Raw genomic sequence first — 25724 nt, forward strand, 5'->3', positions numbered from 1 at the left:
TATTTTCTTCTAATTTAGAGGCGCCTGTACCTTTAATGAAAACAACAACAACAACCAGCCTGTACTGTACTGTACTCCTTTCTTTCCCCCCGCCCCTTTGGAGACTTCCAGACCAATCCTACAGCTCCACCCAAGAATCTTTTCCCCGCCATCTGATTGGTGAATCAAAGCTCTGAGCCACTCGCCTTTTCTCTCCCAGGAGACGCATCGATTGGTGCGGCCGGGTCACTCGTCACAATGCTCCTTCTTCTGATTGGCTGCCTTGCACCGTAGGCTGCAACCTCCACCTCCTGTTTGGGGAAACTAGTTACTTTGATCACCCCCCCCCCATTACATTGTATCATGTGAATGAGTTACTTTTAAGTGGCGGGGGAGAGGGCATGAGTGCTAATCAGCGACGGGAATCTGCTGTGATCTGCAAAGTGAACCATCATCCTGGAGAGATCTTGAAGGTGAGTACTGGACTTTTGATAGGCGCTCATTTAGGAAGCATCCTTCTTGGGGGCGAAGAGGCGTCACACCGGAGGGAAGAGTCGGTACTGTAGAAGTTGCGATGATGCAAACGAGATCCAAGTGGGGGCACTGCTGTTACCTCCGAGTAGGTTGCTTTTGAGCCCAGCCTGGACAATCCAGCTCCGACGAGCCCGCGCGAGAGGTCAGGGGTTCGGAGAGAGGGCTCTGCTAGTTGCTGCCTGCCAGGGTTTTGCGAGCAGGGTTTAAGCAATTTGCAAATAATGCTGGAAATAACCAGAAAGGCAGGGAGGGCGAGAAAGAGAGAGAGAGCGCGTTCAGGAGGTGCAAAAACCCTGACTTTGAAAAAACAACCCGCAACGCGTCCAAAATCAGTATTGCCGTCTGAGTTTCAAAACTAGAGGTGGGTTCTATTCTCACCCCCATCCCGATTATTTTATCTTTTGATGCAAAACCTTTTGGCCTGGAAACATTTTTTTTAATGCATGCTAGCTTAAAAACATTGACATCTTTTTTAATATATAGTCATGGTGTTGGAAGGGAAACGTTTTCTTGCGGATTCGGGTTAAAAAACATGAACTCCTTTGTTTACTACTATATGTATATGTATATATATATATGTATATATGTTTACTATATGATGGCATATGAGGTTAGGCTAATACCGGGACAAGCCTACGGTTCGCAGTATGGGATGTGAGCTTTTTTGTTGTTGAATTAACACCCATCTTTTTTTCTTGAGCTAGTTGTTTTAAAATAAACTCCGAAAGTCAATGTGGGGTTATTGTGGACGGATGCGTGCTGTATATGAGTGTCTTTTAATGTGTGTCTGTGGTTTTGAGAGGAGGGAGACTTTACAGAACAGCTTTTAGAAGGTGATGTGGACTGCAACCTAATTATTTCCAGAACCCTTTCCTGCTCTCTTGAGTGCATTTGAAAGCCCAGGGAGACCTTAATTAGGGTCACGGATTGCTGCTTTCCTACACTAAATACCTAGCTTCCCTGCTGATGCTGGTATATGACACTCTGGAATGATGTCGTCTTTGTCTGCTGAGCTAAGACACAGCTTTAAAATCCACGATCACCATTATCTTTTGTTGACCAAATTCTTCTGAGATAATATATATATATCAAAACACACACACATGCATGTAGGTGGGGGATAAAAGAATATATTGTGTGACCTATATCAGACGATTGTGTGTGAGACTAAGAGAGTGGAGGAAGCTTAGCTAACTGGATGTGTTTGTTCATTAATTGCATATACAGTAGCTAGAAATACCGTACATTGAAAGTGATATTTGGGTCACAGGGTGCTGTTTACTGCAAAAAGCCCCCATTTCCTGCAGTACTTAGCCAAGCTGTTTATAATCATATTCAGCAGCAAACAATGGATCTTGCTTTGGAGGGCATGCATGCTAGTAAAAAAAGAATGATTGTCTGGAAAGTGACACCCACAGAACCTTTGTGTGTGTGTGTTGTGTGCCATTGTATGCAGAAGCACCTGATTCAGGCTAATTTAGTTTGAATTGCTTGCTATATAGGCTATGGTTGTTGGTTTTTTTACATACTTCATCCCTCACATCAGGAATTTTCCTTTATCCCTGCTATCTTGGTTTATTTTCCAACAGTACATTTTCCAATATAGTTTATTTTTTATGTTAACGAACATGACTAACTTAGGTCTGAAATTTCACTAGTGAATGGCGTCCCCTCCATGAGGCAGACGGAGGCCACTGCCTCAGGCAGCAGAATCCAAGGGGCACTTGGGCGGGCAGGCACCCCTTGGTGCCTCTGCAAGAGAAGGGAGGAGAAGAGGCTGTGGTGGCTTCAGGGTCCACTGAGATCTCATGAGAGCAAAATCATGCAGAGGCCTCTGTAGGGCTCTTACATTTTTCACCAGTGGACGTTTCCAAACATTTTTTTTTTTTTTAAAGGATATCCTTGTGCACAATGCATTGCAGTAATCCCCTCCTGTCTCCAGCACAGTGCTGCAGCTCCTGTTGGGATGGGCCCAGGTTCAGATTCTGACACACCCCCAGTTTATAAGAAAGCACCTCTTGCAGAAGAAGTGGCAAAGAAAACAAAACAAAAACCACATTTGAAACCTTGGAGAATCATTGCCGGTTAATAACCTACAAGTCTTGCTGGATCTGACCAAAGGCCTATCCTGTTTACAGTAGTGTGTCCAACACTGGGGCTTGCTGCTTACAATCCTGGAGGCAGCCTATAAGCAGTGGGGGCTAGTCCCTTAGGGTCAATGGAGCACTGCCCCACCAACCTCAGTCGGCCTCCCTTCCCACTTATCACCAGACTAGGAGATGGCATGAGATGTCAGCTTCTTCCTCCTATTTTTTGTTGTTGTTGTTTAGTCGTGTCCAACTTTTCGTGACCCCATGGACCAGAGCACACCAGGCCCTCCTGTCTTCCACTGCCTCCCGCAGTTTGGTCAAACTCATGTTTGGAGCTTCGAGAACACTGTCCAACCATCTTGTCCTCTGTCGTCCCCTTCTCCTTGTGCCCTCAATCTTTCCCAACATCAGGGTCTTTTCCAGGGAGTCTTCTCTTCTCATGAGGGGGCCAAAGTATTGGAGCCTCAGCTTCATGATCTATTCTTCCAGTGAGCACTCAGGGTTGATTTCCTTAAGAATGGAGAGGTTTGATCTTCTTGCAGTCCATGGGACTCTCAAGAGTCTCCTCCAGCACCATAATTCAAAAGCATCAATTCTTCGGCGATCAGCCTTCTTTATGGTCCAGCTCTCACTTCCATACATCACTACTGGGAAAACCATAGCTTTAACTATAAGGACCTTTGTCGGCAAGGTGATGTCTCTGCTTTTTAAGATGCTGTCTAGGTATATCATATTAATATGCCACCTTTTCTCCAAGTAGCACAAGGTGGCATACATGAATCTCTTCTTCCTCATTTTCTCCTCATAACAACCCTGCAAGGTAGGGTTAGGTTGAAAGACTGTGACTGACCCAAGGCCACACTGTTAGTTTCTTGGCTGAGCAGGAATGGTCCCAGGGTGGTTTACACAATACAGTGGTACCTCTGGATACAAACGAGATCCCATGATGACTTTCTGTGATTTATATTTTATTAGAAGATTTTCATTTATAAAAACATAGTGACCAAAAAGAGGAAAAAAGTGTGAGAATGAAGAAGGGGGGAAGTCAGTTATATTACCATACATTAGTATAAATATGTTTATAACTTATTATCTTAATACATATAAAAAACCCCACCTAATATATTCTGTATAAACTCATTCCAAATATCATTATATTTATCTAGTGAAAGTCTGCATCCATAAGCTGTTTGTTCATATGTTGCTAATATTGTCATGTTGTCAAGCCATTGATCATATCGCTATTCGTCCGGTTCATCGGTATCAATCTCCACCATTAGAGCATGTAGAATCCAAAAACTGGGATACTGTGGTCAACAGTATCAAAATCCACCAAGAGATCATGGAGGCCGAGCAGGTTCACACTTCTACCTCCTCTCCCCTGATAAATGTCATCAACCAGGGTGACCAAGGTAGTTTCAGTGCCATGACCAGACCTGAAGGCAGCCTGGAATGGTTTCACAAACAACACTAATCTGGATAAACGGAACCCATATAGAGAGGGAAACGGGCTCATAGTGGCAAATGCCAGCCCCAAACTACACACACTTAGTTGGTCGTTGGAACAAACCTTGTGTGCATGGGCTTGGAACATCCAGCCGTAAACTCTATACATAAGCACATGTACATTTCATTGTCTCCAAACTAAGAGCCAGTGTGTTGTAATGGTGAGGGTTCAGGTCCCCACTTGGTCACTTGGTCTCACTGGCTGAACCTGGGGCAGTCCTTCCCTATCTATCTACCTATCTACCTAATGTACCTCAGAGAATTAACGTGAGGATAAAAGGCATGCACTTTGTGGGGCTTCCCTTGGGATTGGTCTGGAAGATGCAGCTTGGATAGGATGTTGTGGCCAGGTTGTCAAGTGGAATACATGGATATGCATATTACACCTGCGCTGAAGGAACTGCAGTGGCTGATGATCAGCTAGCAGCCCATGCTTAAGGTACCTGTTATTAACCTATAAAGCCCTCAGCAATTCAGGACCAGGTTGCCTGAAAGACTCCTTGCCCCTGTATAGACCTGTAAGATCACTTAGATCAGTGTTTCCCTTTTTTTTTTTTTTTTTTTTTGGACTTCAACTCCCATCATCCCTGGCCACTGATTCTGCTAGCTAGGGATGATGGGAGTTGTAATCCAACAACAGCTGGAGACCCAAGTTTGGGAAGCACTGGTTTGGATCATCTGGGGAAATTCTACTCATGGCACGGCACTCTACAGAATATCATAGGGTAGTGACACAGAAATGGGCATTTCCAGCTGTTACCCCTGGTCTGTGGCATGCCCTTCCCTCTGCCATACATGAGGCAACAACTATTAGCTGTCTTGTGAAAGCTTATCTCTTTGTCCAGGGTTTCCATGAAACATAAGATGCTGCTGCTTTGTTGGAGTTTTTTTGGTTGTTGTTCCATTTCTATTTTAATGACAGTCTTTGCTTTTCTATTGTATACTGCTTAGAGATCTTTAAAAATATTATAAATGGCTTTGAATAAATCAAATAAAATGGGTGTGTTGGCAGGAGGATGGAGAGATATGTATGATAATGAGCTCATGAGCTGAAAGATGGGATACAAAGGTTGTTGTTGTTGTTTAAAAAATAAATTGTGATTAGCATGTATTACTGAAACTGCTGCGTTTTTAACACTCGGCTATAGTTATCCCTACAATGATCCCGTAAGGTAGCGAGCATTATGACTCTGAAATCACGGGGGGGGGGGGGGAGGTTGAGCATGAGAGCTGCTATCCATTTCTGGAGGCAGTCCATGGATTCGTGCCTGAGATGAGGTCTGAACCAGGGCCACCCTGGCTAAAAAGCTCCCTTCTCTCCACCAGTGTGCTTCCTTTGATCTAGTTAAAGCACAAACTGTGAGCCTCATCTCCATAATTCCAAAGCAATTTGCTGGTTCATCAACTTCTTAAGCAACAATCAGAGTCGGGAGCAAGTGGAACAAGATAGACAGGACCAGGTTAAATGTGTGGACAGGCTACAATTAAGGACGTGCCGCAGAACGGTATATACTCTGTGCTTGAAAATCTAGCCTCTGTGCCAAGTTGAGCAAGATTTTGGGCCTAAAATATTTCGTTCTGCAGCCTGAGTACAATGTAGACATGTGTCTCTGTTTTATCCATATCTGTTGTTTTATCTACTAACTTAAAAGAGGTGAATCTTTCCCATCAGTATTCCTGAAGAAGGCAGCTTGCAGAGAATGTCTGTTGTGTCCTTTTTTTCTATTGGAACAATAAAACTGACTTGTGAAAACTGCAAAAGCTGTAAAGCAGTGTAAGAGCAGCAGAATAAAACCGTATTTTAAAAGGCCTGAGAAATGTAAGGGCACACGATGGCAAAAACACACTACAGAATAGAGAAGGGTACCAGAGCAGCAGCTCCCTGGGAGATTGTGCCACAGATGGGGTGCCACAGCTGAAAAGGCCCAGATCTAAGCATCTGACTAAAATCTGGATGTGCAGGCAAATACACGTGAGAAAGCAACAGTACCTGTGTTTCTGCCTTCCAGGGGAAATGACTTGTTGGAACTATGTACACCTTTAGAGTTCTTAGATGACTGGCAGCCCTTGTGATTCATGCATCCCCTCAATCCTGAGGACTATGGCCTTGCATTTTATTAAAAACTGAAAATCTTATGGTTCAGAAGGTGCAGCATTGCACATCACACACCAGATTGCCTGAGGGTAGAATACAGAAGACTTTTACATCATTTGAGACCAGGAGCAGCCAAGAATTTAAGCCTACAAGGAAGACATCCAGCAGCAAGCAACTGGAGATCTGAGTCCTTGAGGACAATCCCAAGCCAAATAGATGAGGCTTGCATTTATTTAGGTTGCATCTCTCCAGCTGTTGCCAGGGATGCTTGGGAATCTGCTGGCTGGATGTACTGTAGGAAAAGGGCAGGTGAACTGGAAGTGCAAATGTTGAAGCTTGTTTAAGGAGAGTTGCATTTCTTCCTTTCCCTCGCCAACAGTAAATTAAATTGCTCTAATGCTGCTTAACAGGACCCCGTTCTGCTGGATTGCCTGCTAGGAAGCATTTGGGATCAACTTGTTGCATCAGCCCACAACCACCGACTTGGCTTTTAACCACAATCACATCAATGCATCTTTCCTCATCAAGTTTACATCCCCACAGTGACAATTAGCAGTGCTTCAGCTGGCCAAGGAGCCCTTTCTGCCAATGCTGGGCAGTCCTTTTGCCTCATTGCGGGATGCTGAGCTTCTGCAACTTGTCTGCTTTGCGAACTTGCAGAGGCTTTAAATTCTGATTTGTCGGCCAAAGGCCAGCCTGCCTTTGCCCTTCGTTCCAGAGGCGGAGATGGGTGCTTTTGATTTATTAGGCAGGGTGTTCATAGAGGCCAGAGTGAAATAGGGGGAGGGCATAGTGTTGTGGCCTCCTAACCTATGGACCACTAGAGTCATATTGTGGCACAAACTCAGCTATATAAGCTAGGCATCAAATGGCTCTTAAAACCAAGGTAACAGTCGCCAAAATTGGGGCAAGATGGCTCTAAAGTCTTATTTTTCAGATGATGGACTGACTCTGATTGATTCTCAATTAAAGTTCAGATGACCTTGAGCTAGGTTAAGAGCTTTGAGAACTTAAAGAAGAAAAGTCACTTGATCCAGCGAGAGTCCACATATACGGTATATTGGCCTATTCTGACCTCTTTTTCTTAACGGGAGCTGCATAGAAGGAGCTACATAGAAGGGAGGCTACATAGAAAAAGCAATTTGGTTCCAGAAATTCATTCTGATTGTGCAGATAAAATATAACCGATATAATTCTACAGGACAGGGTATTAGTTTGTGAAAACAGTCCAGATCCAATGATCCCCAGATGGTGGAGATGTCAGGCCCCATCCTGGCACCCAGGCATCTTTGCTTGGTCAAAAGTGGTTGATAGGTAAAGGTAAAGGACCCCTGACAGTTAAGTCCAGTTGCAGACGACTCTGATGTTGTGGCGCTCATCTCGCTTTATGGCCGAGGGAGCCGACATTTGTCTGCAGATGGTTTTTCTGGGTCATGTGGCCAGCATGACTAAGCCGCTTCTGGCGAAACCAGAGCAGTGCATGGAAACACCGTTTACCTTCCTGCCGGAGCGGTACCTATTTATCTACTTGCACTTTGACATGCTTTCCAACTGCTAGGTTGGCAGGAGCAGGGACCGAGCAACAGGATTCAAACCACCAACCTTCTGCTCAGCAAGCCCTGGGCTCTGTGGTTGAGACCTGGTGCCTGGCTAATTTCAAACACTGCCTTTGGCATAGCCTAAGTGCTGTATGCCGCTCTGATCAAGAGTATCTTTCAACTTCATGCTTTGCCAAGATCTTGTTCACAGCCTCTTGAAACACAGAAAAGCAAAGGTACCTATGTACCACTGCCCCCCGAGAAATTCTATAGTAAGGTAGTTTCTTTAGTTAGATCACTGCAAATATCAGAGAACAGAGAGCAAGGCCTCCATTGCTCAGTGGCTGAGCATCTTCTTAGCATGCAAAAGGTCTCAGGTGCAATCCCCAGAATCTCTAGGAAGAGCAGGAAAAGACTCCTGTTTGAAAACTGCTGACAGTCAGTTTGAAAAGCCGCTGACTGTGGAATATACAGGTTTGAGGTGGATCAATGATGTGAATTGGTATAAGGCTGCTTCCTGTGTTTCTAAACTTTTGAGATCCGGAACTCTTCGTCAGCAGGGGGGTTAAGGGAAGCAGATGGTGGGGAGACACTCATTGGTGTTAAAGCAATTGGCCTTAAGGCAGAGTGTGGGAAGAAGTAGCAGGCTTACTAGAATAGGCCAGCCTTTCCTGGGCTGGGGACTTCCAGCTGTTTTAGACATCATTTCCCATCAGCCTCAGCAAGCACAGCTTCATGTTAGCATTGTAGCTCAGTGTCAAAACATCTGCTCTGCATGAAGAAGGTCCCAGGTCCAATTCCTAGACCTGGTCCTATTAAAATCTCCTTGTCTAAATCCCTGGAAAGCCACTGCCTGTCATTGGGAACAGGACTGAGTGAGATGGACCAATAGCCAGGCTTTGTGCTGGATGAAGAAATACACAACATCTGATGCCCTGGTTTTGAAAACAAAATCCAGCAGTTATCTTAGATCTGTCTCCAGTCTTAAACACAAAACAAAGAGGTTCCTTGCGCTAGAGAACAGCAGTTAAAAGAAACCTGGTGATTGTTAGATTAGCAAAACTAGAGTTTAAATACATACTTTCGAAATAGATATTCCTGGCTATTTCAGTACATTGGCCAGACAGGACTTGGACATTGTTAATGCCTCCGAAAAAACAATGGCAATTTGCAACGGTCAGTAAGCTGAAAGCATCAAAGCGTTGGAGCTGCATTGCAGCAAGACTTCAGTGAAATGTTCCTGACTTTGAATCAACAATAGAGCAAACTTTGAAAAGAAAGTCCCTAGAGGTACAAATACATGCCTCATTTGCACACACATGAAAAAGCATTTCTGCTTACAGAATTGAGGTTTCCCTCTTTGCTTCCACCGTCTCCCAGCTCTAATGATAATAGTAGTGTGTTTGTACTTGATAAATGAAGTCAAATCTAATGGGTAATGTTTTATCTTTGGGGACAAGCTTGCTACTGAGAGTTGACACACAAGCTTCTTGGGTTGGAAGCTTGCATGGTTCAATGTATGTTGGAAAAGCAAGACAGATCATTTTGGGCTTAACTAATGTACAAGTTACCTTCAAAAAGATTTCCCCTCCCTGAGGATCCCCAGCAGCGCAGCTCACGGGTGCAGATCTCTTACTAAAGAGTTTTGAATGTGCTCACCAAACTATGGTTTCCATTTCCAGAGGGGTATCATTGCTTGTTGTGTGTTGGTGCAACGGACAAAGGGTCTTTTGGCACCTTAGAGAGGGGGACATTTATTACAGTGCAAGGTTTCATGGACTGTACTTCATCAGATCCACTTGCATCTAGTGGAATTGGACCCATGGAAGTTTAAGGTGCCAGAAAATTCTTTGTTACAGTATAGTTTCCATGACTCTCAGGCCGGGGACAGTTGTCCAAATGTGGCCCCCTGGTGTCTCTCTGACCATTGGGACTCTCCCAATGTCACACCCCTTTCTTTCCAGGCCCCCTCTTTCAGCGGCTTTGCTTCCTTGAGTGCTTTTTCCTGGCACTTCTTTCTTTCTTGCCTGGACAGAGAGATGTGTACAGCAACCTCTGATTTTTGCATGGTTGGAATGTAACCTAGTACACAAAGGCAAGCGTTCTATCCATTGCTTCATGTGCTTTGATCTCTGTGCCTGCCCAGCAGTGGCCCCTGGAAGGTTGCCCATGAGGCAATGTGGCCCTCTAGCTGAAACAGCTTTCTCACCCCTGCACTAAAATGCACCAACTATTTTGTATCCCTGGGGGTCCTGCAGCAACTGCAGTCTGTAAAATGTTTCTAAGACTACTTAAATCTTTTTTAAAAAAATAAAATTTATTTTTAAAAGATTTTTACATTATTCTTTGCATTACGCCACAAGCAATCCTAGTATCTTTATGGGGGTTCTTCTAACCCTCAGACTTCCCCCCACTCCTTTCCCCGGTTTCCAGTATTTATCTCTTCTCGTTTCTGCGTCTAAATACCTTTATCCAAACTATTAATTTTCCTTGATGTCCTTTATCAAATTATATTACAAATGTTACTTCAATCCTGCTAATGTTTTTAGGTGCTTTCAGTGCTCCTTCATGTATTCTACAAAAATAATCCATTCTTTTTTAGATTTCTTGTTCTCTTGGTATCTGATCTTCCCAGTCAGTCTGGCCATTTCAGCTTAGTCCATCAATTTCAATAGCCATTCTTCTTTCGATGGGGTTCTTTCTTCTTTCCATAAAGGTAAAGGTACCCCTGACCATTAAGTCCAGTCGCGGACGACTCTGGGGTTGTGGTGCTCATCTCACTTTATTGGCCAAGGGAGCCAGCATACAGCTTCCGGGTCATGTGGCCAGCATGACTAAGCCGCTTCTGGCAAACCAGAGCAGCGCACTGAAATGCTGTTTACCTTCCCGCCGGAGCGGTACCTATTTATCTCCTTGCACTTTGACGTGCTTTCGAACTACTAGGTTGGCAGGAGCAGGGGCCGAGCAACAGGAGCTCACCCCGCTGTGAGGATTCGAACCGCCGACCTTCTGATCGGCAAGTCCTAGGCTCTGTGGTTTAGACCACAGCACCACCCGTGTCCCTTAATCTTCGTTCCATAAGACTACCTAAATCATTGCTTTGGCTACAATCCTTAAAGAGCTTAACAAAGTGCATTCATTTGAGCCCAAGGAAGCTGCTCAGACTGAAGGCGAGGTTGGCTACACCCAAACTTGTGCTGCTTAAAATATAGACTAGGAAACACCCTTTGCTGCTAAGGGTAAGCCAGGACGGCCTTTACGGAGAGCATTGGCCAAGGGAGCGCCACCCTCTCTTCTCTGGTTGTCTTGCATTAGCCTTGCGAAACTGAGGACATTCCCTACCTAATATTAATTGGCAGCCCCTGCCTATAAAGGTACAATATCTTTTCTTGTAAATGGGATGGGATGCTTCTTTCAAAACCATTTTTGGCAGCTTCTGGGAGTTTTGCCACCATCAGTTCCCTGTTTTCGTGCTAAGTATAAGTTGCTATTTTTACTCCTCCCTTTCTAAATGTTTACTGGGAGGGTGTAATTAGCAACAAACATCTGTTTAGGCCCAACCAGCTGCAGTGGCTCGTGGGGAAATGTGTTGCTGCAAGAAAGGCCTGGAGGAAGATCATTTGGTTTCTGACTTCAGGAAGATTCCCTCCTTAAAGGCTCTGGTCCTCTGTGGGATGGAGCAAGTGGGAATGTCCAGCTGAAGGCTGGGTGTATCAATGACCTTTGGATGTCCCAGAGGTGCCGATTGTTCTTATGCTGCATTATAAAGACAGAGGTTTATATTATACATAGAGAGATTTACTCCTACTCCTCAAAATGATCACGGCACTTCCACAGCATGGATGGGGGAGAAATTCCATTCACGTTTCAAGGAAAATTTGACCTAATCCACACTTTCTGAAACATATGTGAACTGAAACACGGCTGTCTTTTGAAATTTGCAGGTCTCTGACCTTTTCAGTGCCAATCTCCAGCCAAGTAAAGTGTACAAAAATATACACTAGTGTATAAAAGTGCAGTATATTAGAGGAAATGTGCATATTAGGAGAAATTAAAATGATTATGAATTTTTGGAAGTTCTTTTTTAAAAAATCTCATATGCATATGGAGAACTGAATTTAAGATTCGGAAAAATGAGAAACTGAAATCGACATCTTTGCCTAACCCTATTTCACCCTACCCACAAAACTGACCTTGGGCACATACGAAGCTCAAAATGCCCTGATTTTCAGGAAAGTCTAGCAGGGTTGATATTTGTATAACACCAGCACCCTTAAAAATGAAGAACATGTGGCACACCAGAGAGCTGGTGTAGCGCAATGGCCAAAAGACTGAGCTGTGGATCGGGAAGACCCTACTTTGAATTCTGCCTCTGCCATGAGCTCACTAGGAATCCTTAGGCAAGCCTGTTCCTCTCAGCCTCCCATCTGCTAACTAGGGATGCTGAGAGTTGTCCAAAACATCTGTAAGGCCCTTGGTTATCGTAAGGCAAGGTTGGTGAGCCTCTTCCAGCTCAAGGGTCACATTCCCTTCTGCGGCAGCCTTTCAGGGGCCACATGAGTGGTGAGAGGGGCCAGAGGCAAGAGGGTGGAGCAATTGTACAAAAATTACCTTTGCCCAATAGCAGTGATAGCGAACCTTTTAGAGACCGACTGCCCAAACTGCAAACCCAAACCCCCTTATTTATCACAAATTGCCAACAAGGCAATTTAACCTGAATTGGTGCATAATCTGCAGTAGCTGACTCCTATTTAGCCCTTAAGAAAGAAGTACCTGGTCACCATATTGCATTGCATTGTATCTGGGGAATTTGTGTGAAGTCTAGGTATTCTCTCTCAGTGTTTGCATTGAAAGAGAAGATGCATATAGATCTTTTTGCCTTTCATTAACCCAACAATTACCCCTTCTCAGCACCCTTGTTTGCCTTCATGAAGGTAAGTGTAGTTAATATGTTTTGACATCACCGCCACGAGACCGGGTTTGTCTTCTCTATGAGATACTCATCTTCAGTGTTAGGATAAAATATTTGTTTCTGCAGCAGCCGGAGCAGCTTGTAGAGAAAATAAATTCCAACAGTGTTTTCCCTGCTCCCTCGCCCAGCCCCGACTGGCCCATACGCAGGGTGTCCGGTGTGGCCCAGGGCACACCCTCACCCGCTGTACTTGGCTGTGGTTGAGATCGGTGAAGAAGCATGCCAGTAAGTGGGAGGCGATCGTGGTGTGGCGAGGCTGCTGGGGCCCAGAGCACCCTGCCCAGCGCCTCCCTTTGGCCCCGGCCAGAGGGTGTGTAAAGCCTCAACCTCATAGCAGCAGGAGGAGGAAGGTGGCTGCTTGGCTGCCCAAGTTGAGCTGAGGACTCAACACACCGCCCTTCTGCCGGCGCTCTGCTGTGGTGATGGCGCATGTGCACACAGAGAGGGCTCTGAGTTCTCCCTCTGGCATGTGTGCCATAGGTTTGCCACCACTGGCCTATAGGCTAGTTTGCCACCACTGGCCTATAGGCTATATCCAAGTAAGGAAGAGGCATTGTCAGAGTTCAAGGACACATTCCCACCACTTAAAAGGTAAAGGGGACCCCTGACCATTAGGTCCAGTCATGACCGACTCTGGGGTTGCGGCGCTCATCTCGCTTTATTGGCCGAGGGAGCCGGCATACAGCTTCCGGGTCATGTGGCCAGCAGGACTAAGCTGCTTCTGGGAAACCAGAGCAGCGCATGGAAACGCCGTTTACCTTCTCGCCGGAGCAGTACCTATATATCTACTTGTACTTGACGTGCTTTCGAACTGCTAGGTTGGCAGGAGCAGGGACCGAGCAACCCACCACTTAAGGAGAGTATAAAACAGGGGTGTAGGGGGTGTTACCAGAAGAAAATCCTGAGGGTCATATTTGGCCTCCTGAGCCCGAGATTCCCCAAACCTGTAATAAGGGTTGCAACTAGAAAAGCATGTGAAGTTCTTTGAACACTTGAAAGTAGCATAGAAATGTTTGAGGGTGATTATTCCTCCCATGTGTTTATTCAATGAAACAGAAATTCCGTGCACAAGTCACCCAAGATGGGGCAGGGGTGGGGTGAGGTGGGGATTCCCACTGGAAGGCAAGTAGGTAAATCTGTGCCTGCAACATGTTAGCTGAATGCGCTAGCGTGCATCCCGTACAACATGTAAGTTGTACAATGCAAGCTGGCATTGAAATAGCAATTAAAGGCGGTGCTGACAGAAGGATTTATTCCCTTATCTTATTTGTATTTGTCATCTTGCTTCTAGCTGTCCTCAGCAAAATTCCCCCTCTGCTCCCCAACGTAGCTTCTTGCTTGCTGTTGATCCCTGCCCAAAAGTTTGAACCAGGTGCCTTCAAACTCCAGCATATTCATCTTTGGCAGATTAGGTGAATAATTAGCTCTCGTGTTTACAGAACACTTTGCCCCTTGAGTCACTCTCCAGAGGAGAAGCTGCTAAATGCCACACAGGATGACGAGGGCAGACATTAAGGGAACTCCACCTCTTGCAAACTAAACTCAATGGGTGGAATATCATCAAGTGGTTAAGGATTGATCAAAGTCAACACCTGGCTAGGAACCAGGTCTCGGGAGGGTTGTTTTTCCCCCCAGACACAGCGCTTGGATCATATCAATGAGGCTGTTGCCTGATTAATAGACTGAGATTTTATATAATTGTTTATCATTGCATGATAGGGGGGGGGAAACAAGGTTCTGCAGCCAAAAGTGATGATGCAGGGATCAGTTGCCCTTCTCTTAAAACTGGGGTGGGCAACCTTGTTTCTGTCTACTTACAGAGAGTAGTATTGGGTAACTGCCTTGGCCCACAGAAAATTGATCTGCAGGTGACACCATGGATGATTTTGTTGTTTAATATTGATATGAACCTGCTAGGTATGAGACAAGGTGGCACCCATATACTGATGATACCAAGCTCCGTTTCCTGTGTAACATCTGAACCAGGAGAGGCTGTTCATGTCCTGAACCGTAAGAACACAAGAGGCGCCTGCTGGATCAGGCCAATGACCCATCTGGTCCAGCATCCTGTGCTCACATTGACCCAAGCAGGACAACAGAAGAGCACTTTCCCTCCTCTGTGTTTTCCAGCATTCTGGTGTTCAGAAGCATTACTGCCTCCAGCCATGGGGGAAAGAGCATAGGCATCATGGCTATCAGCCATTGATAACCACCTTCTCCATCAATTTGTCCAACCATTTTTTAAACAGCCTCCTGGGGGAATGGGTTCCATAGTTTAACTATGCAATGTGTGAAGAAGTCATTTCTTTTATCTGTCCTGAATTCCAACATCCACCGGATGTCCACAAGTTCTAGTATTAGTTTTTCTCCATTTGTTTTCTCCATAACATGCAGTTTTCTATTATGTCATGCCATATTCACATTTTTTTTTCTAAACTAAAAAGTTCCAAACACTGCAGCCCATGCCTGGAATGTGAACTACTAAATAGCAACAGAATCCTGACAAGACAGAGGCCGCATCCATACCACACATTTAACACATTCTTATTCCGCTTTAACAGTCATGGCTTTCCCAACACAATTATGAACATGGGCCCTTTCCGTGGCACGTAGGTGCTACACCACTGAACTGTGGAGGCATTTGAGTGGTCACTGTGGGTGTCAGGATGCTTGACAAGATGACTTCTTGGCTGGGTGGCGCTGTGGTCTAAACCACTGAGCCTCTTGGGCTTGCTGATCAGAAGGTCGGCGGTTCAAATCCCTGTGATGGAGTGAGCTTCCGTTGCTCTGTCCCAGCTTCTGCCAACCTAGCAGTTTGAAAGCACACCAGTGCAAGTAGATAAATAGGTACTGCTGCGGTGGGAAGGTAAACGCCATTTCCGTGCACTCTGGCTTCCATCACAGTGTCACGTTGCACCAAAAGTGGTTTAGTTATGTTGGCCACATGACTCAGAAAGCTGTCTGTGGACAAACGTCAGCTCCCTTGGCCTGAAAACGAGATGAGCGCCGCAACCCCATAGTCACCTTTGACTGGACTTAACCGTCCAGGGATCCTTTACCTTCTTACCTATTAATTTCAAGTATTACTAAGCACTGGTGTGCTGTGGTGAAAATCGTTTGCGTCACATCAGCTGAATGCCTTTGCACTTCAGTGCCACATCTGCAAATCCGTCATGATTCAGACTAGTTTAAAGGGAAGAGGCAATAAAAGTATGCAGTGCGTACTCCACTCTGCAAAGTTTAACAGTGTGTTTTCTTTTAAATTGTTTCAAATCCTCTGAGCCTTCAGGGATCAGCACAGGAAAGTGAAAGCTTTAAGTGGGTGCTTTTGCATGCTGGGAAAAATGAAAGTGTTGGTTAACTCACTTCTCTGTACAAGCCTAGGTATTTACTGGGTTGTGTGGGTGCCTGAGGAGGCAGATGCCTAAATTGATGCCTTTGAGTAGATTCATACATATTTCATTTGTTGCTGCTTTGGTGATGCTAAAACCTCTCGCATCTGCGCACATCCATCAAATCTTGGGCTAAGCCCCAAACTTTTAATTCAGAGTTGATGTCTTCGTGATGACTCTTGGTTATCCCCGGAACCAGCCCTTCAGTAGCAGAAGCAAGAGCTCTGGTGGCCTTGATTAGCTCTGTAGCAACGGTAATCTCAGTCTTGCCAAAACAGTCCTGCCAGAAGCGCTTTGCAATAATGTACATTGCACATAGAGCCAGGCTTCTTCAAATAGCACTCAGCTGATCACCTGTAAAGGAGTAAAAGTTACCTCTAGGTGAGCAGGAAAGGAATACTTACGCAATGCTTCTTTTTTCCTTGTGTATCTGGAAAACTCTCTCGATAGCTAGAGAAGTAGCTGAATTGAAATATTTGATTGGTGGTGGGAAATTCAGTAAAGCATGATGCATGCAGTTTAAATTTTATAAGCAAACAAATTCAAAGCTTTACTTGTAAACATTTTAAGGTATTTGAGCTCTATAACAAACACTCCCTTACATTATTTATATTTGCGGGGGGGGGGGCGGGGTGAAGGCACTGCAAACATGGTAATTTTAGCACACCTGAAAAACTGCATGTTTTCTAGGAATACTCTACTGACCTAAAATAAAAGCAAGTTAGATTTGATGGGCATTATATTCCTTCCAGTTGTCCATTATTATTTTTTATCTTGCCTTTGTTCATTATGCTGCCAGTTTTACTGAAACAATGCATTTCTGTCAAATGTTGTACTGGGGAAATGTCCAGAAATCTGCCCATTTATGTCCCACAGCAGTGACCCGCCCCCCTCAAGTTTCTTCCCCAGGGATTTGAGTCTCTTTCCATTCCCAGAAACATTATAATTGAAACCACCAGTCTCTTTACCTATCATCTGGGAATGTGTACCAGGAAGGCGAGGGAGAAAAAGAGAGGGGAAACCACCCTCAATTATTATTCTGGGATTTTAGCTTTGTAATTTTCCTCTTTATTTCTTGCATGTGTGGCCAAAAATAAAATAAAATAGGCTGTTCCCTCGAGCTAGATCCTAGTCAGCGGGAGTGAGCAATGTGGGCAATTTGCAGCAAAACAAACCCAAATTGGGGATGGATTCTTTGTGTGGGTAAATAACTCTTGGCAAGGCCTTGTTGTAGCAAGTGGAAGGATGTCTGGAATCCAGATGAGTCACCTCAGAACAGCAGGTGAGAGGCCTGGCTTGCCAGGAGCCAATGACCACCAGGTGGGCCTGCGCAATTCGTGACTCTCCAACTGAGCACAGCCTGCTGGCAATGTGTTGTGGCTGGAAAACACTCCTCAGCACTGCCGCCTATAAAGAAAAACATTTAATATTATTTCTGCAGGCTGAGTTCAAAAGGGTTTGTCAAGCCCTGGAGGGTGGGGAGCATGGTCAGCTGACTGCAGTTGCAATTTGTCATATCTCCATAGAGGAGATGGGAGCACTCATGCCATTCATGCCATACATTTAAGCGCTGCCAGGGCCAGGTTTAGGTATGATGAGGCCCTAAGCTACTGAAGGTAATGGTGCCCTTTATTTGTCCAGCTGTCCTTTGTCAACAACAAATTGCCGCTGTTTTTTTTTTTTTTTTTGTATTGAATATATTCTATGGTAATTTATGGACCTACAGTGGTGCCCCGCAAGACGAATGCCTCGCAAGACAGAAAACCCGCTAGACGAAAGGGTTTTCCGTTTGCGAGTTGCTTCGCAAGACGAATTTCCCTATGGGCTTGCTTCGCAAGAAGAAAGCCCATAGGGAAATCTCCAGGGACCTCTTTTAAATGCTGGCGGTGGGGAGCAAAGCCTTTCCCCCCCTCCGGCCTTCAGAAGAGGTCCAGGAAGGCCGGCGGGGGCCGAAAGGCTTTGCTCCCCACCGCCAGCATTTTAAAAGCAGTCCGGGATAGCAAGGAAGCGCTTCCCGCTATCCAGGACCTCTTCTGAAGGCTGGCGGGGGGCAAAAGTATTTGTCCCCCCTTCCTGCCTTCCCCGAGGGCTTTTAAATCGCCCCCGGGAAGGCTTCGCTGCCGCCCGCCAGCATTTTAAAATCGCCCCGGACAGTGGAGAAGTCCTCCGCTGTCCCGGGGTTTTTTAAAATGCTGGGGGTGGGAAGAAAAGCCCTTGTCCCCCCCCCCCCCCCCACAGCCTTCAGAAGAGGTCGGGGGACAGACTGTCCCCGGACCTGGTCTGAAGGCGGTTTCCATAGGAATGCATTGATTGATTTTCAATACATTCCTATGGGAAACCGTGCTTCGCAAGATGAAAAACTCGCAAGAAGAAAAAACGTGTGGAACGAATTAATTTCGTCTTGCGAGGCACCACTGTAATAGGTATCTAAAGCAATTTGCACGTAACAAAATCTGTATTTTATCAAAGTAATTGTTGAACTGAAACCAGTGATATTTTAGGGAGCAGGCTAGCAGGCAGGGCCCATTACTTACAGTACATCATAGGAGCCTACACAACACAAAACACTGTTGCTGTATATAGGTTTTATTTTATTTGTTTCTTATCTTATATTTTGGAAATGTACATCCAGTTTTTTCCCCTTTAATATTTTTTGGGGCCCTAAGCTATACCTTGTTTAGCTTATATGTAAATCCGACAATGAGCGCTACTATACCACTTTAGAAAGACATTTTTTAAAAAGGTAAAGGGACCCCTGACCATTAGGTCCAGTCGTGACAGACTCTGGGGTTGCGGTGCTCATCTAGCTTTATTGGCCAAGAGAGCCGATGTTTGTCTGCAGACAGTTTTTCCGGGTCATGTGGCCAGCATGACTAAGCCGCTTCTGGCGACACCAGAGCAGCGCACGAAAATGCCATTTACCTTCCCGCTGCAGCGGTACCTATTTATCTACTTTCACTTTGACATGCTTTCAAACTGCTAGGTTGGCAGGAGCAGGAACCAAGCAACAGGAGCTCACCCCATCATGGGGATTCGAACCGCCGACCTTCTGATCGGCAAGTCCTAGGCTCTGTGGTTTAGACCACAGCGCCACTCGCGTCCCTGCTTAGAAAGTATTATTTGTACCCTGGTTTTCTACACATAGGTCACTAAAGCATACTAAAATAGAAAATAAAAGATGTATACTAAAAAACATCTCTCCAAGCCTTGCTGTCTGAAATATTTTAAGTGGAGCTTTCAGAGGCTGAACCTGTGTTACATAGTGACTGGGAGTATTGAAGAAACCCAGCTTCCAATCCCTCATCTGTCCTAGTTCATAAGTTTATTGTTCTGGCCAAAGACCATGACACGCAAACCCCTGGTGACCTTGGGGCAGACACTATTTCTGAGCCTGCCCTACCTCACAAGGTTGTTGCAAGGATTATGGGGTATATATGAGGGGATTTTCTTTTGGGGAAGGGATATATAGCTCTGTGGTAGTGTCTGTCCTGCATGTGGAGGGCCACACATTCAATCTCCAGCATCTCCAGGTAGGTCTGGGAAAGTCTCCCTTCCTGAATTCCTGGAGAGCAGCTGTAGGTCAGTGTAGGCTCTACTAAGCTAGCTGGACTCATGGTCTAATTCAGAATACAGCTTCCTATATTTCCATGTGTGCACCACCTTCAGTTTGTTAATAGAGTGAGGTGAAAATGCAATAACTTTGCAACCTTACTATGGTTGCTTTCTAGATGGAGGACAATTTCGGTGGAGTAGCTTTGAGAGATGTAGCTGTCAATTTGCCAGCTGTTCATGGGGTTCCATTAACTCATGTTGTGTTAGCCTGAAGATTGTTATGCTATGGGTGTAGCTTGCCAAGAGATGGAAGGCTGTCATACCCATACAAAAACACTCTAAATAACCATCTAGTTGGACAGGCGGCTTTGGGAGTTATTTGTTTGTTTTAAACCAGTTGGTAGACAGGTAGGCCTATCCAGTTCCCTGATGGGAGCTTAAACCTGTTTTTTTGCAAAGCAAATGAGTCTGGCAGAATTGGGAGCACGAGGCTGTGTAGAAACACAGGCTCAAATCTCTGCACCCTGCTAATAAGCCACCTATTTTATAAAGAAGCCAAACAGCCTGCCTGGAAATTGCATTAATTTCTTCTTCCACTCAAAGCCAGCATGACCCAGGCTAAGCCAAGAACAGCCCAGCGCCCTTTCCTCTGAATATACTGTTCCCTTGACCAGGCTTATGAGTGCCTGTCTGCATGCAGAGTATAGATTTATTTTTCTTCAATGTCCAGTGGGAGAATGGTGTGAAATTTTCATTTATTTTCATATTTGTTTTGAAAAAAAAGAATGATTTCTTGCGAAATGAATCCCTCCTGACACCCCACGGTTCATGTACAGTTAGAATTGTGAAAATTATGTTAACAGGATTTTTCAGTGTTTGGATTGCAAAACTGAGCAGAGCACGTGTCAAAAGGGTGCAGTCTCTGATTTATTAACTGCTGGAAATCGGAGTAGAATTAAAATCAAGAATATAATAAAGTGATAAAAATAACAATGAATTTAATAGCAAGGATGATGGATAATAAACCTTTATTTGAAACACTCAAGTATTCCAAGCATTTCCTAACTGGAATCTTTGCAGCAACCCTGTTAATTTAAGTCAGTATTGTGATCCCCCATATTGCAGATGAGGGGATTGAAGTTTGGAGAGTAAATAACTAGCCTAAGGGGGCAATCCCATGACGAGATCTACTGAGATAAGCAGTTTAGGGTGCGCTGGATTTCCAGCTGACAAGCTTATTCCTAGTTCAGGTGGATTTAAGGCCCCAACCAGGGCTGGCCTATCCATGAGGCAACCGCCTCAGGTGGCAGGATTCACAGGGGCAGCAGACCCCAATGCAGATTTTTATTCGGCTCTTATTCATGATGTAGATAACTGCTTTTCATTGATGTCACTGTTGGATCTGAAGAAGTGTGCATGCACACAAAAAACATATACCCAGAACAAACTTAGTTGGTCTCTAAGTTGCTACTGGACAAGTTTTTAATTTTTTAATTTTTTTTTACTGATGGAGATGGATTGAGTCATTCTCCCAGGTGCTCAACCTCAGCACCTCATAACTGGAGGCATACTTCCATGGAAACAAAACGTTGCATTTAACTGTTTGGGACAATATGCAATACATGTTTATGACTCATTTAGTTGAATGGCTCTTGGTAACGTACAAAATGTGTGTCGTCGTCGTCGTCCCCCCACTTTATCCTCACAACAAGCTTGTGAGGCAGACTAGACACTGTGACTAGTACAACGTTGTCTGCTGAATTTTCCAGCTGAGGATGGGCTTGAAACTGGGTCTCCCTACTGTTAGTTGAACTTTCTAAGCACTCTGCCACATTAGGTCTTGATAGCCCATGCTCCATGATTCTTGGTTTTGGTAGAGGTGGGCCTGCATTGCTGATCTCAGGTGAGGAAAAACAGCAGGTACCAATCTGTTCATTCCTCTGAAACTCAGAATTTCTATGTTCATTTTCTTACAGATAGCAGTCCAGTAGTCATGTCAGTCAGCGTCCATGAAAACCGCAAATCCCGAACAAGCACTGGCTCAATGAACATCTTGCTGTTCCACAAAGCCTCCCATCCAGACTGTGTCCTGTCTCACCTCAACACCATGAGGAAGCACTGCAAGTTCACTGACGTCACCCTCTGGGCCGGGAATAAGTCCTTTCCATGCCACCGGGCTGTGCTTGCTGCTGCCAGCAGGTACTTCGAAGCCATGTTTAGCAACGGCCTTCGCGAGAGCTTGGGCGACAAGGTGAATTTTGACGATAGCCTGCACCCGGAGGTGTTGGAGCTGCTGTTGGACTATGCTTACTCCTCCAAGATCATAATCAACGAGGAGAATGCAGAGTCCCTCCTGGAAGCCGGGGACATGTTGCAGTTCCAGGACATCAGGGATGCAGCTGCCGAGTTCCTTGAGAAGAACCTGCACCCTTCCAACTGTCTGGGCATGATGGTCCTTTCAGATGCTCACCAGTGCAAGAGGCTCTATGAGCTTTCTTGGAGGATGTGCTTGGTCAACTTTGAGACAGTCCACAGAAACGAAGATTTCAATAACCTCTCCAAGGACACCCTGCTGGACTTGATTTCCAGTGATGAGCTGGAAATTGAGGATGAGGAGAAGGTCTTCAAGGCAGTCATGCAGTGGGTGAAGCATGACTTGGACAAGAGGAAGTCTTTCCTCCCGGAGATGTTGAAGAACGTGCGACTGGCCTTGCTGCCTTCCGAGTGCCTGAAGGAAGCCATGACCTACGAGGAGCTGATCACGGCAGAAGACCAGAACAAGCAAATCATGGATGAAGCTCTTTGGTGCAAAAAGAAGATCTTGCAGAATGATGGGGTGGTCACCAGCCCCTGTGCCAGGCCTCGGAAGGCTGGGCACACTTTGCTCATCTTAGGGGGCCAGACGTTTATGTGTGACAAGGTTTACCAAGTAGACCACAAGGCGAAAGAGATCATCCCCAAAGCCGACCTCCCCAGCCCTCGAAAAGAGTTCAGTGCCTGTGCCATTGGCTGCAAAGTCTACATCACTGGAGGCAGGGGCTCCGAAAACGGGGTCTCCAAGGATGTCTGGGTCTACGACACAGTGAACGAGGAGTGGTCCAAAGCTGCCCCAATGCTTATCGCTCGGTTTGGACATGGGTCAGCCGAACTGGAAAACTGCCTCTATGTCGTCGGTGGACACACCGCGGTGGCCGGGGTTTTCCCAGCTTCTCCTTCCGTTTCACTGAAGCAGGTGGAGAAGTACGACCCTCTCGCCAACAAATGGACCATGGTGGCCCCTCTGAGGGACGGCGTCAGCAACGCGGCCGTCGTCAGCGCGAGGCTGAAGCTCTATGTCTTTGGTGGGACCAGCATCCACCGCGACATGGTGTCCAAAGTCCAGTGCTACGACCCGGTGGAGAACCGGTGGACCATCAAAGCCCAGTGCCCCCAGCCCTGGCGCTACACGGCTGGCGCCGTCCTGGGTAGCCAGATCTTTATCATGGGTGGAGACACGGAGTACACGGCGGCCTCCGCCTACCGCTTTGACTGCGAAACGGACCAGTGGACGCGGATTGGGGACATGACGGCCAAGCGGATGTCCTGCCACGCTTTGGCCTCTGGGAACAAGCTTTATGTGGTGGGTGGCTACTTTGGGACCCAGAGGTGCAAGACGCTGGATTGTTACGACCCGACCTCAGACACCTGGAACTGCATTACCACTGTGCCTTACTCTCTCATCCCAACAGCATTTGTTAGCACTTGGAAACACTTACCGGCTTGAGGCACACAGTCTGCAGGAGAGAACTGAGGAGCTTGAGGAGGTAAGGTATCTTAACGGAAGTTTCTGCTGATGCCTCTTTTGCATGGACTTCTAAACAGGAACCCCAGAAGCTTAACAAATATAAAAGATGTGACAATCCTGCAAAGGTGTGTATTTTGATGGCGTCTTTGCTCTGGTACCATGAAAAACATTTATTTATTTATTTGAGTTTTGTTTTAAGAAAAATTATACATGCCTTCAACTTTTCTAGGGTGAGTTTATAAAAGCAACAACTAGAGACTTTTTTGTGGGGTGGATGGGAACTGTGCTGAAAGCATTCCAAGCAGAAATAAAAATGCCCTGGTGATTGCCAGTTCTTGAGGGGGTTACACTTATTTGCTGTGGCTTGAGGCTCAGTGGCACAGAGCCCTTTCCATCAGTTTCGGCTGGTAGCCCAGCTGCACCCCTGCCTATCTGAACAGGGATAGCCTAGTTTCTGTCATCTGGTAACATCTAGGGGTGAGGTGATTCCACACACAGGGGAAAACCCCGCTATAAATAAGTCAGAAATTAAATCGTTATAACAAAAGAAAAGAAAAACGCTATGGAAAATTGTGTAGATTTTTTTTTTTACCCTCCAGTACCGTCTAGTGTTACATGTTTATAACGCGTTCAAAACACGGTTTCTTTCCCAGATTACTGCAACACATTGCATGTTAGGCTGCCACTGAAGATGGTTCATAAACTTCAGCCGGTTCAGAATTCAGCAGCCGGGTTACTCACCGAGGCAAGATGTTTTGAGCACAGGACACCAGTCCTGGCCCAGCTGCACTGGCTGCCAATTGGTGCCTGGGCCCAATTCAGTGGCGTAGCGTGGGGGGTGCAGGGGGGACCGGGCGCAACATCTGGGGGGGCGCTCGCACTCGCAGCTCTCTGCCCCTACTAAAATCCACGGGTTAGGGGGCGCAAATTACTTGCCTTGCCCCGGGTGCTGACAACCCACGCTACGCCACTGGCCCAATTCAAAGTGCTCGTTTTGACTTACAAAGCCTTAAATAGACCAGAACTGCCTTCCATCAAGGACTGTCTTTCCCCATATGAACCAACCACATCAACGAGCTTGAGAAGGCCTGGTTAAGCTTGCTGTCCTCTTTGGGGTTCTAACACAGAAAGAAGAGGTCTTCTCTGCCATGAAGCAGCTGCTTGCTGCTGCTATGGGACTGACCTGTGTTTCCCCCAGTTCCAGCCTCCAGTCCGTTCACACCCCATTGCTGCTGCCCCTTCCCACTCCCTCCCCTCCACGCAGCACTGCCTGATAGCTGACACAGCCACTTCAGCATCTAATTAACTGCCGCTTAGCTATTAAATACTGCTGCAGAATGCATTGAGGAGTCCATCTTTTCTCCAGCTTGGGTTACAGGGCTTCCCCTTAAGAGCTGCTTTCTCACCAGAGATTAATTTTATGGGCCTGCCATGCAGCTGCGTCCCACGTAGTGAAGGGCCAGGATGCTTGTATCAGCAGCAGTCAGTGCTGAGGATAATGGCTGGTGGTTTTCTTCTCCAGAAGAAAAAGGCCCAAGCTTTCGCCATTCTTAGCAGAGAGAGGTTTCCACCAGGAAAGCTGTTTCAGCTGGGTATAAGTTGTCACAAAATGCTCTCACATACCAATACATATTAGTTTGTAATTATCCTTTCCTTCTGCCCCTGCACTTGCCCTCAATAACATCAGGTCCCAGAATGGGAAGCCTCCTGAACAGCAAAATACCAAGGTTTTCAAACCACCTTCAAGGGGATACTCTGCCCTTAAAGGGTTGAGAATGACATAGTTTTACACCTTAAATGTTTGGGCCAGATTTTACTGGGGATTTCAGGCTACCTCTGCTGACAAATAGGTTCTTGGGCTTTTTATAAGCAAAACTGTTGTGTCCCCAATGCAGATTAGCAGCAAAAATTGTGCCAAAGAGCAGTGAAAAATCAAAGTTGAAACAGCTGGAAAAACAGTGATGAAGTGTTTGCTGAAATATGCACTTCTGTTTCTTTACCGTTTACATGTATATACACGCACACACATACCTTTAACGTCAGTGATGGGGAAAGCTTTGGCCCTTTAGATGTTGCTTGACACCAACTCCCATCAGCCCCAATGAGTGTAGTCAGCGTTCATCCATGATGGAGTTGCAGTCTAGCAAGATGGGAAGGGTCCAGTATGTTTTCACAAACAGAGCTTGTCCCCTGCAATTAGTACTGGGGCAGGAATGATATTGGCAGAGTCAGATAGGATGCCTCTGCCTTTTTTTTGCAAAGGAGAGGGCCTCCATTTCAAA

The 25724-nt window shown here is 45.8% G+C and overlaps 1 protein-coding gene across 2 annotated transcripts in view; it reads left to right on the forward strand.

Annotated features, from left to right (window-relative positions):
- The first annotated feature begins 265 nt into the window (after positions 1 to 265).
- The window catches only part of KLHL25 (kelch like family member 25), a 35751-nt gene continuing 10292 nt past the window's right edge, over positions 266 to 25724 (forward strand). Inside the window, exons 1-2 of one of the 2 annotated variants that reach the window (XR_014558035.1) lie at positions 266 to 452; positions 21635 to 23567. Coding sequence is in view for 1 of the 2 variants with exons in the window: in XM_083713155.1 (XP_083569281.1) it covers positions 21652 to 23421 (1770 nt within the window). In the remaining variant the exon portion in view is untranslated. The remainder of the gene's footprint in view (positions 453 to 21634; positions 23568 to 25724) is intronic. The other variant, XM_083713155.1, reaches the window with a different exon arrangement.

The sequence above is a fragment of the Podarcis gaigeae genome (genome assembly GCF_964106915.1).
Source record: "Podarcis gaigeae genome assembly, chromosome: 14".
Taxonomy (NCBI): domain Eukaryota; kingdom Metazoa; phylum Chordata; class Lepidosauria; order Squamata; family Lacertidae; genus Podarcis; species Podarcis gaigeae.